This window comes from Nicotiana tabacum, chromosome 21, assembly GCF_000715075.1.
Source record: "Nicotiana tabacum cultivar K326 chromosome 21, ASM71507v2, whole genome shotgun sequence".
NCBI classification, from domain to species: Eukaryota; Viridiplantae; Streptophyta; class Magnoliopsida; order Solanales; family Solanaceae; genus Nicotiana; species Nicotiana tabacum.
This window is the reverse complement of record NC_134100.1, coordinates 85,207,334-85,227,495: the sequence shown is the minus strand read 5'-3', so window position 1 is coordinate 85,227,495 and position 20,162 is coordinate 85,207,334. Positions and strand designations below refer to the sequence as shown.

The following is a 20,162-nucleotide window of genomic DNA, read 5'->3' as shown; positions in this document are numbered from 1 at the left end:
AAATGCTCACGTTCTTAATAACTTAAAACATATTATTTAAGAATACTTTAAAAATATAGTTGTGAAAAAATAAATTTAACTTTTCAAATAGTAACGAATTGAAAAATTAATCACCTTTTAAATTTATTAATATTTTTAATGACCGCGCTTTCCTAATTATTACTAGTTTTGTTATAAAAAGAACCATCATGAAATTAACGCTCTTTTGGTTGTATTCTCGACCCCTCATTACCCAGGATTTCCCCATTCTGAAAACAAAGAAGAGATTTTTTCTCCTAGAAGTTTCCGGTCGTTTTCCTGTAGATACCGAGCTTCGCCGAGCTGAGCGGAAGGAACTTGATGGGTAAGACGAAGTCGGTGAAGCATGACATTGATTCTTACACTATAAATGGCACCAACAAAGTCGTAAGACGTAAAAATACGTTCTCCTTCTCTTCTAGGGGTGTGTGTGTGTGTGTGTCGCGTCTGTTTTTGTGTGTGTGTCCGCCTGTTTTTATGTGTGTGTGTGTTTGTGCGTGGATGTATTTAATTACTCTGCATTGATGGATATAATATTTGTATTTTATTCAAGTTATTTTTCATGATTTGTTGTGTGCATGTGGATGCAGCAACTTGCCTAGTGTAGATGGTCCTTAGCACGATAATATCATAGTTGTAATGATACAAGAGGATTTGTGTAATCTGACTTTCAAAGGCGGGTTCAAGATTTGAACTTTATGGGTTCGAGTTAGGGATTCTACCCCAACTCATTTGATTTATGGGGTTCGAAATTAATTATTTGTACAAATTTAGTAGATTGTTAACATATATATAGAGGCCGATCCAAGATTTTAAGTTTATGGGTTCTAGATTCAAGGACATGATAAATTACTGGGTTCGGGATAGATTATTTATACTTATTAAATGGGTGTTTTAACACAAATAGATCCGACATATACAGGGTGTAAGCCAAAGCTACTGGTTTCCTCTCTAGTACTCTACGTCTGCCCTCTGGATTTATGTAGTCGAGCGCAAGTAATTTGGTATTGCAGAGTGTTTGATTGATTTCAAGTGTTCTCCCATGGTTCATTGGAATAACGCCTTTTTCATTATTTCCTTACCGTGTGGAAATCAACCATATAGTATATTTTTCGTCATGAATTCCTTAGCAGTTCATCAGATCTTGTCTTTTTAAATTATCCAGTCAGTTAATTTTCAATGAAAAGGAAAGAAAAACACAAAAAAGAACAAAAAAAGGTTCACGTAGATATGCCCGCTAAGAATTTTGATGAGATTTGGTGCATTCTTTTTCTTTACACTTGCAGCGCTTTTTCCCCCTCTGTGGTGGAATAAGTGTTTGATAGTCGGAGCTTTGGCTTAAATCCCCTCCTTTTCTCTCTCAGCTGGTGATTGTGTGTTAATGAGACCACCAGAATCTGATAAGCCACCGTATGTGGCAAGAGTAGAGAATATTGAGGCTGACCATCAAAACAGTGAAGGTTCGAGTACGATGGTACTACCGTCCTGAGGAGTTTGTTGGTGGCTGCAAACAGTTCCCCGGGACAAAGGAGCTATTTTTGTCAGATCACTATGATGTGCAGAGTGCACACGCTATTGAAGGAAAATGCAAAGTGCACTCATTCAAGAACTACACCAAATTGGAGAGCGTGGGCCCTAAGGATTACTTCTGTAGGTTTGAGTACGAAGCTGACACAGGAGAGTTTACTCCTGACCGTGTTATTGCTTTGTTGTGAAAGTTGAAAGTGGTTAATTTTGGTGGTTGGAATGGTATGCTTGTACTGTATACTTGCGTTGATTTGAGTATATTTGGATGTGTTGATTTTGAAGGTATTGCAAGTGTAAGATGCCCTACAACCCAGACGATCTCATGGTACAGTGTCAAGAATGCAAAGACTGGTATGTGTACACTGCTTTTTTAATAACGTGTATCACTATCAAATGTGTGTCACTATCACTTTGTAGAACTTGCATTGCCTCTTTTCCTTAACGAATGTAGATATATTTTTGTCGTTATTGTTGTTATAATTATTGTTTCTTTATTGAACTATGTTTGTCATATTGGTTTTTCTTTTAGAAGATATGTGAGTAGTTCCAAAGGCTATGGTTCAGTGGTATGGACATAGCACCTGATGTGTTGGGTGAGGCGCACGTCATGGGTTCGAACCCTGCCGTAGACAAAGTTTGATATTTAAGTTGGGAGGAGGGAAGCCCAGAGGGGTGATCTCTAGTTCTCTACTAAAGATGGTAAGCGAGACATAGCCTAGAAGCTCATGCACAAATTGATGAGGAGATGTACAGGATGAGCATTTTGTAAATTCATGTTTAACCACGAGGGGGCAAGACCTAGTTGAGAACCAAGAAAAAAGCGGTGCCCGGATGGCACCCACTTTGATTGATTTTTTGCCTACTAATGAGTACTGATATGCGGTTTTAGTAGTAGAAAGAGAATTAGCAGGGGTATGGGCAAAGTGTGCAACGAATACCGGGAATTAGCAAAGTATTACTTCTTCCTCTTAGTTCAAGCATTCTTTATTTCTCTGGTATCAAAGAAAAAAAAGTAGAAGAAGATACACGAGTAAGGATTATTGAAACAAAATGCAATGCTGTTACTGTTTTAGGACTTCTGTTGGAAACTATAAGATAGGCTTTCTTTGTTCCCGAAAGACCTCGCATGGTAAAGAAAAGTAGGTCTTTATCTGTAGTTATTCCTTAGTTCTTACATGAAGTTTTATCTTTGTCTATATAATATAATTAAAAAAATGATGATCAATCTAAATTTGTGTGCGTGTGTGTGCAATACTTGTAATTCTGCGTGTGTGTTTTTTGTATCTCGACTCATTCCTAAAGGGATGAATTTTCGATATGGGATGCAGTTAGATCTCAAGATGCAAAAGATGGTATCAGATTAAATTTTCTAGAGAACCTAAAAAGGAATAGCAGACTGCATTAGTGTCGACTATCGAGAGGAAATATAAGATCCTTATGCGTCTGTAATTGCATTTACTGGTATTGAGTGAAAGTCTGCTGCACTCTTCAGGATCCTGAATGCTAGCAAGGCCTGAGTTGGCCATCGAGTTTGTTAAACCAACCGTCTGTGTGATGATTGTTCAATCACTATGACAATGACTAAGAGGATCTTTATTTATTTTACGTACAATTTATTGCAGGTTCCATCCCTCTTGTATGGGAATGACGATTGAAGAAGCCAAGAAATTAGACTATTTCTTGTGTTCGGACTGTTCATCAGAACACGATGCGGAACAGCCTCTGAATACAGTTCATGTTTCACCATCTCGTGAGCTAAAGGTAAAAGGCCTGTTGCATAGTCTTGTTAGCCGTTGATATGACTGTCTTTATGACTATTTAGGGATATTGTATCTCAAGTCAGTGGCCTTTTGCCATTCGGGGGTAGGGGTGGGGTGTTGGGCTTGAATGATGGTGTGTATGTTTAGTCAAAGTGATATCTAATGTAGCATATGCTTCATCCTAAAAGACGTAGTGTTGCCTAACGTCGATTCGACTTTCCTTTTCTCAAAAAGGTTATTCTTCATCCCCGAGGACGGAGAACAATGAGCTTGCACAAGAGTTCCATGTTTTATTTGATAACTGATTTCCGTGTTAAGTCATGTTGATCTATACTTTGTCATATTAATGATAAAATCCACTATCAAATGACCAAATTAAGCTGGTGTTTGATCTCTTCTTATTTGGGTGCTGATAACGCCCAAATAATTGCTATTGCCTTTTAGTTGACTTCCCTGGATCCGAGTGCTGCTACTTGCTTGTTAACTTTGTTTTCTTGTGCTTCTTTTCAAGGTACCAATCTTGGGTGCACTACCTCCAAATCCCAACCCACTCATGTTTCAAGGTAGGCATGAACAGAATGAGCAACTTAATCAACAAGGACAATCCCAAATGGATGGTTACATGAGTGCTATTGTACCACCACACATTGGGGCTGCCAATTTTAGCTTGAATCCAGTTTTGTTAGAAATTTTGAAGGACGAGGGTCTATTTGGTGGGCTTCACCATGAGGATCCGTATAGTCATTTGCGGAATTTTCTCGCAGTATGCGCGCTTCAACATCAGTATGACGTTTCTGAGGATGCTCTTTGGTTACGTTTATTCCCTTTCTCACTTCAAGGGGAGGCTTCAGATTGGTTGGATAATCTTCCAGCCATGTCTATCTATACTTGGAGAGAGTTAACAAAGGTATTCCTTGCAAAGTACTTTCCTCCCGCTAGGACAGCTGAATTGAGAATGGGTATTCTTCAATTCAAGCAGAAACCGCATGAATCATTGCATGAAGCATGGGACAGGTACAAGCTTTGCATAAAGAAATGCCCTAATCATGGGTGTCCCAATCAATTACTTTTGGAAACCTTCTACTTGGCTTTGGATAAAGTTACAAGGTCCGTGGCGGATAATGCGGCAAATGGAGCTATCATGAATCTCTCGGTTCAAGATGCGAGAGTCATATTAGATAGGATTTCGGATAATGCTCATGCATCATACGTGGGAGAGCGAGGACACTCCTAGCACAGCAAGTACGGCAAGTCAAATGGCTAGGGATGAGACCATGGCGCAACTTGTGACTCAAGTGGGGCTTATTTCCAAACAACTTGCCGAGATGGGGGTCAAGAAGGTCCATGTGGTTGATGCCACAAGGGGACAGTTTATTAATTCTTCACCCAATGTGTGTGCTCATTGTGCAGGGAAAGGAGTGACAACCCAAGAGCATTGCGCCATCATTCTCCAGAGGAGGAATCGAATTATGCTGGAAACTACGAAGGTGGCATGAATCAAAGGGGTAATTATTAAGGTGGTCGTCCATCCCAATCTCAGTGGCGACCACCCCAACAATGGCTAAACAATCAAGGTTGGAATCAAAACACTCAAGGAGGTAATTGGGGAGCCGGTACTTCACAAGCATCTAATGCACTAAGGCCTCCTATGTATCAACAAACAACCCAACATCCACCCTACTACAATCAAGGTCAGTCCTTCCATCAACCCAAAGACAACAATGGCAGCAATGAACTTGCCAAGATTAAAGGGTTGTGTGAAAAGATTTTGGCTGATTCGGGGAGAACAGATGCAACACTTCAAGACTTGGGGCAAGTCCAAAATACTGAACACTAGGCCCCAAGGTGCTCTACCAAGTGATACCATAGCTAATCCTAGGGGTGATTCGGGAAATCTACATTGGATGGAATAGTTGGATGTTTGGGTTAGATGTGAAGCTGGATGTATGACGATAAGCCTCAGAAAGATGATCCGGTGATACTCAAGAGTCAAGACTTGTAACTTTCCCAGCTAGATTTGCAATATGTCTGGTTAAGGAAGATACTTGGTTATCAGTGCTTATAGAACTGTTTTATATGAGGTGTGAATTCATTAAGTCGTAAACTAATGGAGATCTTTTCATCTAGTCAGTTTGAGTTAATTGACAATGCATTTCGAGGTCACGGCAGCATCCTTGTGTGATGGATTCACGACATATCGAGCTGGTTGTACAGCTAAAAAAAGTTGTTTGTGCAACTTGCTTGATTTATATGTTAAGTAGCACTCTCGTTTTATATACTAGAAATACCATGCCTTGTGAATTTTACAGATGAAGGGCTCAATTTTTCCCAGAGGTAGACCCTCAATGTCTAACATTTGCAGCCATAAGAATAGAGCTGGGCAAATGCGTTGAGTATGTGGTGTATAAAATTCAAGAGTTAACCGTGCCTTCACTAAGGAAAATGGAAGGAGGACAATTTTCAAATAATTTTTAAAATCACCACTACTACTTAAAATAACATTTTTCGTAATAGAACTCTAATATTTTGTAAGATAACATCAAGGCAAGTACAAAAAAGAAAAGATTTTGTGACTCCACTTACCCATAGTTCATTTCAAAACTTAGCAATTTGTAAAGCCTAACTCGCCCACGATGTAGCATACTAGCAATACCTTAAACTTGTCTTTTGATTCAATCAAGCTGTAATAACCTCCATTTAAATTTGTATTAGAATTATGAATGTGCCAAATTCAAATGAGACATTTGGTTGAAGTTGAAATGTGTTTTTTTTTTAAAAAAAAAAAAATTAATTTTGTGTCGACATCATTTTCACATGGAGAAAAGATACGTAGAAGATTTGTGCGGAAAGTCATTATTACACTTAAAATTTCTTGTCAAACAAGGTCTTAGATATTTCACAAGTACTTCAAATCCTAAAATATTTTATTTATGGCCAAATGGAGCATGGTGTATAAGCTTATCAATTAAGATACAGAAAATCATACATGGTATATCAACTTTTTTTGTTTTCCCACCCGGAATCCCATACCCGCATTTGGGCGCGACCAAAATCTGAAAGTTTCCTAACAAAGTTCTATATTTCGGGCTTGAACTCGAAACTTTTGGTGAAACACGAAAGACTACTTACCACTCCACCCCAATCCTTTTTCTTTTTGGCAGTATATCAACTTAACTAACCAATTGTGACATTCATAACGACAATCAACAGTCCTCTATAAGCATTTCCAATGCCTGTAAATCGAGGGACAAATTCCTCTTCTGTCTACGTGAAAAGTGACCCAAAATTCCAGTAAGGTCCAATTCCTCAGGAAGAAAAATATTACTAGGTGATTTCTTCGCATTGGCATATGATATATCTTTTGAATCCCTTGTTTGGATTCCCGGCTCCGCCACTAACAATCTGTCACAAAAAGTATTGAATCGACCAACCATTTAAGTAGGCTGGCTTCATAATGTCCTATATCCCTCATAGATGGGGTTACTTGTTCTCAGTGGCGCATTATGTTGTGGGTTCTGAGCTGAGAGTTTTGGTTCTAAGTATATCTAACTCTATATATACTTCTTTTTTGCACATACATATGTGGTTGACTCTTAAATACTGGATTCTACTGAACTCGCGACCCAATGGTTGGTTGCAGGAGCTGCTTGCTTCCCTTTGGCTTTGAGATGTGAAAGAAAAGTATTTAGGCAGCCCTTCAATTTTTAATCTTTAGTTGCAGTTAAGTACCTTGAGATGGCTTCTCCTGTTTGTACTTGCAGCCAGAATATTATGGTCTGTTCCCTTTTCTGTTTTCTATGTGTTTAATTTTGGTGAATGTTCGTGAGAGTTTAGATGATTTTATTCAGGCTGATTGCTTAAAGAACTTCCACCAATTATACTGTCTTCCAGTTTGATAGTTGTACTTCATTTCCCTGATAATTTCTATTAGCTAGTTTTATGTCTTTCTTATGAATATTTACCTGTATCTTTTCCTTGTTTTTTACGTATGAGTTTTGGAACGCATTCGCTTAGCATTTGGGAAGAATAACTCTTAGGAATGTTCTAGTCAGATGCAGGTGCCCGCCGACAAGATGACTTCATAGCCATAGAAAATGCGCCAGAGTAAATGCTGTCAAACTGTCCTGCTCTTAGGGGAATTCTTCAATAGGTTTAGCTAGTTCATCCCTTTAAAGATATCCTGTTTACTAGTTCAGTTTGCAGAATAAGCAAATTTTTCGAGACATTGGCTATTCCTTGCATGTGATATCTCATCCTTTTTATGGAGTTGCGGTTCCTTGATGTTGCTTAGGTTAAGAGATTTATTGTGGTAACAGTTTGAAACATAATAGATGTATTAAGTTGTGAACCATCACCCTGTTTCTGCAAGTAGTTCTCAGTAACTGCACAAGTTCTTACCTGAAAATTCTTTTAGAACAGATCTATGTTGGCATGACCGGTATGGTTCATTTTAGTTTTTCCTTTTTGTCCCCCTCAAATTTCTGTTAAGTTGTCTCAACAATCGTAAAATGTTATGTTCTTCTGTAGTTCATATCTTTAGGGCAGTCCAAAGACAGGAATTCTTGTTTCTAAAGCCATGGTAACAGTTGTTTGTATGCTACCTTAGTTATCGTTGATTATAGTTATCAGAAAAGATTACTACCTATATGTTCTTAGATAAGTCTACTAAGTGAGTTGAAAGGTTCTTTGTTCCTGTCAGTGGCGGAGCCACCCCTTCGTCCGGAAAATTACACTTTGTAGCTCGATAATTTTTATTTTATATGTATATATTATTATATGTTGACTCCCCTTGACTTCTTCGTATGTTTACTTCTTTATATATTGACACAAAATTTTGACTCTGTCACTGGTTCCTGTGACTTTATAGGGTATTTAAGAATTAGTGAAGCACCTTCTTTAGCTGAGCTTCCAATTTTGCATAGTAATTCTTTCAATCAAAGTAAGGAAAGGTAACCAGGTACACATGATCTGTTTGCTGTTTCAAGATCACATTTGTGCTGTTGCAAATGACAATACATCTACAATCCAGTATCCTTTTAATTTCTTACAGCTCCTATTGTCTCAGGAAAAAGAATACTTTACCTCAGACGCAAACCTAATGTATAAAGAGAAATATCACACATGCCATTGTAAAATGAATACAATCCTATAAAATACAAACTCTGGCTGTTTAAGCTACTACCAAAAAAAGATCATGGCAAAGCATTTAAACTTCCTCCTTCTCTGCAGCATCAGGATTCTTTTTCGTGTTGGCAATGGTCGTATCCGTCCAATTCTTGAGCTCTTCTTCCGAATCTTCAAGACCGCTAAGGTTCTGCACCTTGTATTGGTGTCTCATTGAAAAAACTAGGAAAACCAAGTAATTGATTATTCCTAGCACTGCTAGCATCCAGTAGAAATAGTCCAGCCTACCGTTGTTCAAATTGCTTTTAAGCCAGCTCGCATTTGTTACCTTATGTACAAGTGAAACTAGCAAGCTACTGATAAAAAATCCCATTGATAGTGTTGTAAGAAATAAGCCTGTGCTCATAGATTTCATCCCTTCTGGTGCCTCCCTTATGAAAAACTCAAGCTGACCAACATAGGCAAAAGCTTCTCCAGCGCCGACAATGAAGAACTGAGGTATTAACCAAAAAGCTCTTATGCTATAACTATGTTTTACGGCATTTTCCCTTCTTTGCTTTTCTACTATAGCTGCAGCTATCATACCAGCAATGGATAGTATTAGTCCGATTCCAACCCTTTGAAGGCTTGTAAGTCCTTGTCTATTGCCTGTGATTTTTCTAGCAATAGGTACAGTAACTCTTTCGTTTATGGAAGTAAACAAGAGTATCGAAATAAAGAGAAACACGGAAAAGGAGCCCGCGGGGATGCCAAATTTGCCAACTTCTCTATTCATGAATGTAGCTTGCTCGATGCTGAAGGTATTCATCTGAGAATAAACTGTCCAAAATAGTATGCATGTGGACCATATCGGTATCAGCTTAAGTACCATTTTCACTTCTTCAACTTGAGTAACTGTTGAAACTATCCAAGGGTTGTTTCTATTTTCATTTGCAGCTGTATATTCATCAAGAATGGCTGCCTTGTCGAAACACCTTTATGATAAGAAGAACATACTGATTAGCTTCTATATGAAAATCAAGAAGTCATGCTTCTAATATGCTATCATGATTCATTCGTTCTTGCTTTCGTCCTAAAAAAGTTCATTCAATTAAAATCTAGTTAAAGATGTCAAATTTTACATTAACAAATTTTGATTCTAGTGTAAGTGAGAAGGGGAGCCTTGGCGTAACTTGTAAAGTTGCTGCCATGTGACCAGGAGGTCACGGGTTCGAGCCGTGGAAATAGCCTCTTGCAGAAATACTGGGTAAGACTGCGTACGATAGACCCTTATTGTCCGGCCCTTGCAAAACGGGAGTTTAGTGCACCGGGCTATCCTTTTTTTAGTCAGTAAGAATATTTAGGTTGAAGATATCTTTCTTGTAAACGATTAAGTGTTAAAAGCTTGAGCTAGATATAATTCCCTAGTTGTTATTGTTATGCATTGTTAGATCATGCTTACCTTAGCATTTTTGTATGTGGGACTTTTGCATTGTGATATTCATTCAAGAAGCCAGGATCTGAAGGGTAAGAAAGTTTCCTCTTCCTCCAAGCCAGGATCAACACTCTCCATATAATAGTCAAAGGACTTCCCTCTGGCTTCTTGAATCTGTATAACGATGTTCCACCGAGCAGTACAGCTACTCCTATGACCATTGCACCAGCCGATATTCCATATCCCCATCCTCTCCCTACATTGTCTTGTATATACACTAATACGGTCACTGCAAACAAAGATCCCAAGCTTATGCAGAAGTAGAACCTGTTGAAGAAGTATATCATGGCTTTGTTCTCTTTAGGATTTGATGAATCAAATTGGTCTGATCCAAAACCCGAGACGCTGGATTTGATTCCACCACAACCAAGTGCTATGGTGTATAATGCTGCAAAGAGGAGAGCAAGTTGCTGGCCGCTAGCTTCAATGCAGTGACCTTTCGATCTTGAGTCACACACAGGCGGCTTCATACTTGGAATAGATGTTGCAAGTGTCAACAGAGTTACTCCCTGGTTATAGACACATGCAAAACATATTAGGTGAGTTTTATGTTTAACAAATGTCTTGCTTAGTTACTTCATAAGTTAGATTCACACTTTCAAAGTGTTAGAAGACATAATTAAGTTAAATAAAAGTGTACTCAGTCTAACAACTTAAGCTTTTAGTTTTAGATGAGATAGTGCCAAGGTCATGTGTTAGAGTCTTACTGTTACCATCAACGTGAGTGGCGCGTTGAAAACATAAGTAAATAAGATAGGTGTCCTCTCTCTGACAGCTGAACATTTTAGATGACACGGACACACAATTCAACAAAAAGAACCAGGTAAGTTTTTATGTAACTGATATAAGCAAAATACAAAATCTCCAAAATCACTCTAGTTACTGTTTTCTTTCAGATTATGTGTTGTTTGCTTTATGAAATACACTTTTTCCATTTCAGATATTCCTGTATAATGGAGTTTTTCTATCTATAATTGACTCAAGATTCTTACCACAGCAGCAATGGAACCAAAGATTGCAATAGTTGCATAACGGCCGAGTTTAGCATCTGCCAAGAAACCACCAAGGAGGGCAAGAAGATTGAGTGTGCCCATGAAATTTGTGACAATGTTGGCAGAATCAGAGGATGGAAGATGTAAATCTCCAACCAAGTATGTCACTAAATTCATTGATAACCCCATAACACATATTCTTTCTGATAACTCTGATCCTGTAACCAAAAAAAAATTAACTTTGAGACTATGAAAAAAAACATAAGAATGTTATGCTCAAGAAAAACAAAGTTAAGTTCATGTTAGTGAGAGTATACCTAAGATGAGCCCTGCACCTAGCCATCCTCCAGTACGAGATTTATCAACCGGATTTCCTCGAAAATCAACTAGAGTTCCATTAGCTGAACCATCTTTTTCATTATGGTTGGCAACCAAAACCTGTGAATCATTTAAAGAAAACTCAAACACAAGATACCTTAGCATGAAAACATTTATTTTCTATAATGGAAGAGAGAATAGCTTAGTTTAGCATATTACCATTGTTGTGGGATTGTCTTCACAAGTAAGAAAGGAGAGAAGGTGATAGAAGAAGATAGTTAATTTGAGGAAGGAGGAAGGGAAGAGGTATATATATAAGTGTAGGATTTCTAGTTTCTAGTGTAAAGCAAAAAGTGAAAATGAATGATTAGGCCAAAAGTTGGAAAAGGTAGGCATTTAGCAACAGAATTCCATGTTAAATATCTTCTAGATCAGTAGGTAACTGACTGATTGCAGGTGAAGGTTCTATGTGGAAGAATCATTATGGGGTCAAAAAGCTTACAATCCACTCAGAAATATGATTGATATAATGTCACTTCTTGGATATGAAAGTGTTTCTTATCTCCACAAAACAGTACTTCTATGGGACCAGTAGCCCGTCTCTTAGTTATCTCAAATACATTTAGTGAGTTTGAGGCTTTGGTATTATCTCAAATAAGTTACAACATGTGAACCAGAAAATGAAGAGGAGTCTTCGCGTAACTGGTAAAGCTGCTGCCATGTGATCAAGAGGTTAAAGGTTCGAGCCGTGGAAACAGTCTCTTACAGAAATATAGGGTAAGGTTGCGTAAGATAGACCCTTGTGGTCCGGCCCTTCCCTGAATCCCGCGCATAGCGGGAGCTTAGTGCACCAAGCTGCCAATCAAGTTATAACATGTGAAAAGTGGGCAAACTAACTTTACTGGAAATTGAATTTAGTGCAATGTTAAACTGGGAAATTTTTGAATCCCAATAAAGAAATATCCTCATATAAGCTGGTTCTTTTGAATTTATTATTGATTGGACAGGACTCAGACTCTCCAAATATGTTGCCGGGTATATGTCGGACCCTCCAAAAATAATGTATTTTTGGAGGATTTGATATGGATGCGGCAACATTTTTGGAGAGTCCGTGCAATATCGGTGCAGAATAAAATGCAAAAGAGATGAGGGTCTTTGATGGAATTGAAATGGTAAACCTATGTAATACAAAGTGAAGTTACAACTAATAGATATGTCACCTCTGTGCTACGAGACAAGTGTGTATTTGGATGGATACGGCAATATTTTTGGAGAGTCCGTGCAATATCGGTGCAGAATAAAATATAAAAGAGATGAGGGTCTTTGATGGAATTGAAATGGTAAATCTATGTAATACAAAGTGAAGTTACAACTAATAGATATGTCACCTCTGTGCTACGAGACAAGTGTGTATTTGGACAGAAATTTTTAGTGCAGTAATCTCCACAAGGTATGCCAGACTAATTCTTGAATGCATGTAACCTTATCACAAACATAGTGAATCTTTCCGGTAACAGAAAGCATATTATGTTGCACAAGGTGGATGATTTTTCATGTCTTGATTTTGGTCCACCACCATATATGTATTCAGAGGCGGGTCTATGATTTAAAGTAAATGAACTCTCAACGATCTCAAGTTAATATACACTAATAATTGGATCTAAGGATTGGGTTTTGAGCAGAAATGACACCAGGTAGCCACTCTAAAGGGCTGCTATTTAGGTTTTGCGGGATACAAATGTCTTCAACTATTTTGAAATTAAGATTTTTAGTTTAAATTTTCAGAACAAAATAAGTACGGGCTAATCCCTAAATAACAGCCCTAAGAATGGTTGTTTGTGTACTTCCCTCTAGGTTTCGAGCTAAATATTATTATACATTAAGTAAATTTCTTAATACTAATACAGGGGGCAAAAGTTATCGACTTCACGTAAATCTATACTGATTACTATAGATCCGCTCTGGCATGAATTGATTGGTCAATTATATACATGGTCATCAATTGATCATCCTTTTCCTTTTTCTTGGCCAAAAGTTTTTTGTCTGGATATTCCTTATATCCCTCTTTTCCCTTCTCTCTAGTCCTACCACTCCTAGTCTTAGACCCCCAAGCACTGCACTCGGGTCCCTTCTGCAAGTAGCAAACATGACACATGTATAATGCTATATTTATATAGTTTAGGAAATAGCATTATGGCATTTTACCAAAAATATCTATCTTGTTCTGGTTTTCCTATTTTGAAATAAATGACAATAATTTGAATCCATTATACGTAGTGCATAGTTGGCAGCTGCTTCATACAAAAATTGAGCCTAATTATAGGTAATGCATAGTTGGCAGCTGTTTCTAAGTTGGATGGTCTCAACCTAAAGCAAAAATTGGCTATATCATACATTAGTTGCATGTTTCTTTGCTATTTTTATGGGTAGACTGTGTCTTTACTATTTCCTACTTATGACAAAATTTTATACGGGATGATCACCTCAATTTCATTATCTAGCAAGATGACACGCAAATTTAGGATTTTAAGTCGGTAAGTGTGACTGTCACCTTAGTTACTGTTATTTTGTGATAATAGTTTTGATTATGAACTTGGTATAAATATATGTGTCTTAAAAAGCAATTATTTAAATATCTATATAGCGATCAAGCCGGCACAGACAATGAGTGAGAATGTTGCAGCCGCTCCTCAATAAATACTAAATCTCCCTAGCAGGGCTATTTTTATATATGAGTAGACTGTGTCTTTACTATTTCCTGCTTATACTCTCTCTGCACGTGCATTGCACGTGTATATCCGAGTCATGTAATACACGATTTTGTAAAATAATATCAATATTATTAAAGAAAATATTTGAGTGAATAATTATACATGACAAAATAAAGTATATATATGTGAATGATCAATATTAATTATCGTATAGTACTTTGTTTGTGTAGGTCAAATGATTGGATCGTCTGAACCTACAAAAATAAGCAATCAATATTTAATTAGATACATGTGTTTTCAGCAAAGAGGTTGACAAGAGTGGGTTGTTTTAGTGGTAAACACCCTCCACTTCCAACCAAGAGGTTGTGAGTTCGAGTCACCCCAAGAGCAAGGTGGGGAATTCTTGGAGGGAGGGAGCCGAAGGTCAATCGGAAACAGCCTCTCTACCCCAGGGTAGGGGTAAGGTTTACGTACAAACTACCCTCCCCAGACCCCACCCCAGGGTAGGGGTAAGGTTTACGTACAAACTACCCTCCCCAGACCCCACCAATGGGATTATACTGGGTTGTTGTTGTTGTTGTCGTTGTTGTTGTGTTTTCAGCAAAATCTCCCTATAAAGTAATAATTATATGATATAGTTACAACAACAACAACCCAGTATAATGGGGTAGAGATGCTGTTTCCGATAGATCCTCGGCTCCCTCCCTCCAAGAACTCCACACCTTGTTCTTGGGGTGACTCGAACTCACAACCTCTTGGTTGGAAGTGGAAGATACTCACCACTAGAGCAACACACTCTTGTCATATATGATATAGTTACATTTTAATATTAAAAATTGCATAAATTACATTATCTTATTTATATAGTACAAAATCTATTCCCTCCGTTTCAGTTTATGTGAACCTATTTTCTTTTTGGTCCGTTCCAAAAAGAATGACCACTCTCTAGATTTGGAAACAATATAACTTAAACTCCCAATTCTATCCTTAGTGAGAAACTTTTATCAAACAAATACTTTAGACCCCTTTTTGATGTGTTTAGGACCTCAAATTCCAAAAGTTTTCATTTTTTCTTAAATTCCGTGTCCAGTCAAACAAGTTCACATAAATTGGAACATAGGGAGTAATATTTTCATGAAAATTTATGTAATTTTAACTTACTTTTTATTTGTAGCTATTATCAGTCTTCTTCTACTTCATGTCTTCATCCTTCTCCAATAAGTAATATTATTGTTACTAACATGAAAATTATATATGAAAGCTATGAGATTAAATTAATGATAAGTATAAAGTAATTATGTTAAAAAATAATTTTGTTTGCCTCTTCCAAGGATAAGTCATTTGAATTTTTTTTAATTGTAATGACATTGCCAAATTTTTTATAAAGGTATTGTTAGTAAAAGTCATTTCGATTTCTCTGTGCACTGAAGAGTGGTTAGGATTAACACGACCTAATCAACCATTAATAATATTATAGCTCTTATTTGATTCAAAAAAGTCCTTATGTTATTTCCGATAACTTATCAGAAAATAAAAAATAATGAAAAACTACACTCAATTGGCAATGGGAAGGCGTATATAGAAGGTCGTTATTTGGTTCATATTGAATGTGTCTCTATCAAACAATATGCCCATCTTGACATGCATGATAGAGTGACAATTTTTTAGCGATATTCATTGTATTTTTGGTTCCTTTGGTCTAGGAAAGCTAAAGAAAGGAAAAACGTTCAAAATCTAGAAGTTCTCTATTCATTTGTTTTTGAGACAGACAATTGGCTATAGTCACAAAAGTAACTTAAGTTGGGTTGTCGAGTATTAGGTCAAGTAAGGTTGTTAGATCCTTCTTTTATTTTATGCATATGTACGTATTGAAATCCTGTTATTCTTAGTTTTCAAACACACACACACACACGTGTGTGTGAGTGTGTGTGTGTGTTTGTTGACCCAATCTTCTATTGGGCTATTTTTTGGTCATGAGCTGATTCATTTCAACTGTTGAGATCGATCTATTCTTTTATATGAATGAAGATTTCAAACAAAGAGTCTACTTTTGATACCCGTGTGTGTGTGTGTGTGTGTGTGTGTGTGTGTGTGTGTGTATATATATATATATATATATATATATATATATATATATATATATATATATATATATATATATATATAGATCTTCTATTGGGCTACTTTTTGGTCATGAGTTGATTCAATTCAACTGTTGAGATCCATCTATTTTTTTATATGAATGAAGATTTCAAACAAAGAGTCACACATTTATACATATCTTCAATTATTTTCTTCTACTTGGATACCCATACAAAAAATTTATGTCTTAAAGTTTTAATACATGGACCTTATTATACATGCGGAAAATGTATATTCCATGACATTATAATAGAAATAGGTTAAAACAAATGGTCTCTTTAGTATTAATCATGTAAATTACAATATTTTCTTGATTAATATAAGGATTCTTTTTACAAAATTACTAATTAGGTATTTCAAATATAAATTTTTTCCAAGGAAGAATGTATGTTATTAAAGATATTACTTTTGATTATATACCATTCATGGAGTCACATGTCATAGAAGACAAAGTATTAAAATAAAATAAACTTAGTAAAACTTGTATAGAATCATGAAACATGTGAAAATGATAGAATCTCCGGATAAATACTAAAGTGATACTCACTAGTAATTGTAATGAGACTGAGGATATATAGTAGAGGAAAAACACCACCAGAAGGCATGGACTTTAATTTTTATGGCGTGAGATGAATTAGTTAAATTTAGGGGCTTCCCACTTTTAATATAGTATAGATTTTATCTGGGATGATCACCTCCAATACATCAACTATTCAAGTTGTTTGCTATTTGTCATGAAATTTCATTATCTAGCAAGGCGACATACAAATCTAGTATTTTAAGTCGGTGAGTGTGACTGTCAGCCCAATCACTGTTACTTTGTGATAATAGTTTTGATTATGAATATCAAAACTATAAGGGTCAATTTGTAATTAGTAAAGATTAGAAAGTTAGTTAGAAGGGAGTAAAGTGCACGTGAGTTAGTTGTTAAATAGTGCACTTTCTAGAATTAGTTAACACTAATTTTCATTTTCATTACTTCTCGGTCATAATGAAAAAACTAAGACTTCTCTCCACTCTTTCTCTCTATAGAAGTTTCCTTTGATCCTACATCTCGATTCATTGCATGTTGTAGATTCATAGATGATGGGTTGATAATTCAAGTTCTAACATGGTATCAGAGCATCAATTACTAGATTAAAGTTGTTTCGCGATTCTGTTTCACCAATTCTGTTCTTCGAAGATTGACCTAAGTTCAACAATGGCAGACGATGAGATTGCAAATCTGCCACATAATCATCTACTGTTCCTAAAGGATTCTAATGCACCAGAAATAACTTTAATCTCGCTCAAACTTACAGGCCAGAAAACTATGTTTTTTGGAGTAGATCTATACGAGTTGCACTGCTGGTGAAGAACAAATTAGGGTTCGTGTATGGCACTTGTGTCAAAAGTTCTTACAGAGGTAATTTGGCCACGCAGTGGGAAAGATGCAATGCAGTTGTGGTGTCATGGCTGAGTAGCACTGTCTTGGCAGAATTAGTACCTAATATCATGTATGCCTCTAGTGCAAGGAAGGTTTGGGACGAATTCAAGGAGAGATTTGATAAGGATAATTTGACTAGGATTTACTAGTTGTGGATAGACACTTCAACCCTAAATAAGGTATGGACTCTGTCACAAGTTATTTTTCAAAGTTGAAGGATTTATGGGATGAATTAGACATATTAGCACCTCTACCTTCATGTGGCTGTGAGGAATCACGACCTTATGTAGAACACCTAGTAAGACAAAGGCAGTTGCATTTCCTAATGGGACTGAATGAGAGTTATAGCCATGTTAGGAGTGATGTTCTGCTGAAAAGGCCAGTTTTAAGTGTTAATCATGCATATACAGTTGTAGTTCAGGAAGAAAGCCAATGAAGATTGGGTGTAGTGGATTCTAGTAAGGGTCCTTTAATGATGTTAGCAACAGGCAAAGGCCAAGTGTTTAAGAACAAAAGGTCAGGAATGATTTGTGAACATTGTGGTTATAAGGGATACCTAAAGGAGAACTGCTACAAAATCATTGGGTATCCACCTGACTTCAAGAGCAAAAAAGAAATGAAAGTACAATGTAGCTAAACCATTTGCCAACACTGCAAACACTGAAGATAATACTATTGGGAAGAATCAGATTCAGATTCAGCAGGGCAATTATTTTACTGAGGAGTAGTACAACCAGTTGGTAAACTTGTTGTCAAAGGCCTCAACAGGTGAAAACTCTTCAATTCAGGGAGCATCCTCTAATTTGGCAGGTACTGTATCATTATTGTCTAATGCTCAATGTTATGATTGGGTAGTAGACTCAGGAGTTTCACATCACATTACTTTCTGCAAAAATATTTTGAAAAGTATTCAGAGCATAAATAGGCAGAGTGATGATAGAGTGTAGACTCCAACATGATCTAGATCAGAAATTACACATACAGGGGATGCAATAGTAATGGATACACAGAGATTTAAGAATGTTCTACATGTTCCAGACTTTAAGTTCAACTTGCTTTCAGTATCAAAACTGACGAAAGAGCTATGTTGTTCAACTTGTTTTTATCCTTACTTTGTCATCTTTTAGGGCCTGTACAATGGCAAAGTTCTGGGGATTGATAGAGAGGATAATGGGTTGTACATACTCAGATGGGAGAAGGATGTAGCAGTAGCATCAGTTCAAATAGAGGAAATAAACACTACACTATGGCACAACAGGCTAGGACATGCTTCAACAACAGCTATGCAACACTTACCAGATTTGCAGAATAAAGTCAAACTAGACATACAAAAAGACGGTCATATATGTCCATTAGCAAAACAAAGTAGACTAAAGTTTCCTATTAGTATCAGTAAAACTAGGAGTATCTTTCATCTTGTGCATATTGATGTATGAGGTCCATATAGGACAACAACTTATGACAAAAAATACTATTTTTCTACTTTGGTTGATGACTTTAGTAGGTATACATGGGCTTGTTTGTTACATTCAAAATGTGAAGTAATAGTTGTATTGAGGGGCTTCTTCTCATTAATAAAGACTCGGTTTGGTACTTGTATAAAGACATTGAGATCTGACAATGGAACATAGTTTTTCAATAACAAATGTAATGAGCTATTGTCTTCACTGGGAATTGTAGACCAAAGTAGTTGTTCTTATACACCCCAACAAAATGGGGTAGTTGAAAGGAAGCATAAACATATTTTGGAAGTAGCTATAGCCTTAAAATTCCAAAGTGGTTTGCCTTCAAGATTTTGGGGTGATTGTGTTAAAACTGCAGTATATCTGATTAATAAGCTGAAGTGTTGAGGGGAAAATCACCTTATGAAGTACTGTTTGGTTGAACACCTAAAATAGACCATTTAAGGTTGTTTGGGTGTTTATGTTATGCTTGTGTACTACCTAGGAAAGATAAGTTCTTACCAAGGGCAAGAAGGACTGTCTTGGTTGGGTATTCAGAAACTCAAAAGGGCTACAAATTGTATGACCTGGACACCAGGGATTTTCTAGTTAGCAGGGATGTCAGTTTCAGGGAGGATATATTTTATTTTAAGCATCTCACAGAAGATGCTGGAGATATATTCACTCAATTGACAGGTGCACCAATATACTCAGGAGGAAGCAATTCAAGCTCACCAGCACATGAACACACTCAAGACCAACAATGAACAAACTGATGAGGGTGAATATCTTGCTAATACAGGATATTGAGATATTATTTCAGAAGTTGAAGCACATTCAGGTGAAGGAGGATTACCAGTAGCAGCAGATCAACCAACAGTTGAGGCAGATGGAAATCCTACACAGGAAACAACCCATGATCCATCTGATGCCTTAGCACCTGCAACACCTTTAATAGAGAAGCATATGCCATAAGTCAATGAAACTACTGAACTGAGGAGATCTGGTAAAGGAGTGAAACCACCAATTTGGCATAAAGATTTTATCACTAGTTGGACACCTACTCGAGACAATATACACTCAATCACTAACTTTGTCAGCTATGCTCATTTTCCAGTTCAATATCAGTCTTATCTCGTAGAATTTTCTGCCATAGTAGAACCTGCTTCTTTTAAGGAGGCTTCAAGGGACATCATATAGATATAAGTCATGAAACAGGAAGTCCAGG

General features: G+C 36.8%; 1 protein-coding gene and 1 pseudogene across 2 annotated transcripts; one reads left to right on the top strand and one right to left on the bottom strand.

Annotated features, from left to right (window-relative positions):
* The first annotated feature begins 339 nt into the window (after positions 1-339).
* On the top strand, positions 340-5,429 carry LOC107762585 (uncharacterized; annotated as a pseudogene). The gene is made up of 5 exons (XR_001642843.2): positions 340-412; positions 1,383-1,726; positions 1,828-1,896; positions 3,168-3,306; positions 3,817-5,429. The product of XR_001642843.2 is annotated as an uncharacterized LOC107762585 (transcript).
* Positions 5,430-8,276: 2,847 nt separating this feature from the next.
* Positions 8,277-11,797, bottom strand: LOC107762586 (protein NRT1/ PTR FAMILY 6.4). The gene is made up of 5 exons (XM_016580956.2): positions 11,433-11,797; positions 11,213-11,333; positions 10,896-11,113; positions 9,871-10,412; positions 8,277-9,403 (listed from the first exon to the last, which is right to left on the bottom strand). The coding sequence occupies exons 1-5, from the start codon at positions 11,433-11,435 to the stop codon at positions 8,512-8,514; spliced, it is 1,776 nt and encodes a 591-aa protein (XP_016436442.1). The 5' UTR covers positions 11,436-11,797; the 3' UTR covers positions 8,277-8,511.
* Positions 11,798-20,162: the final 8,365 nt, after the last annotated feature.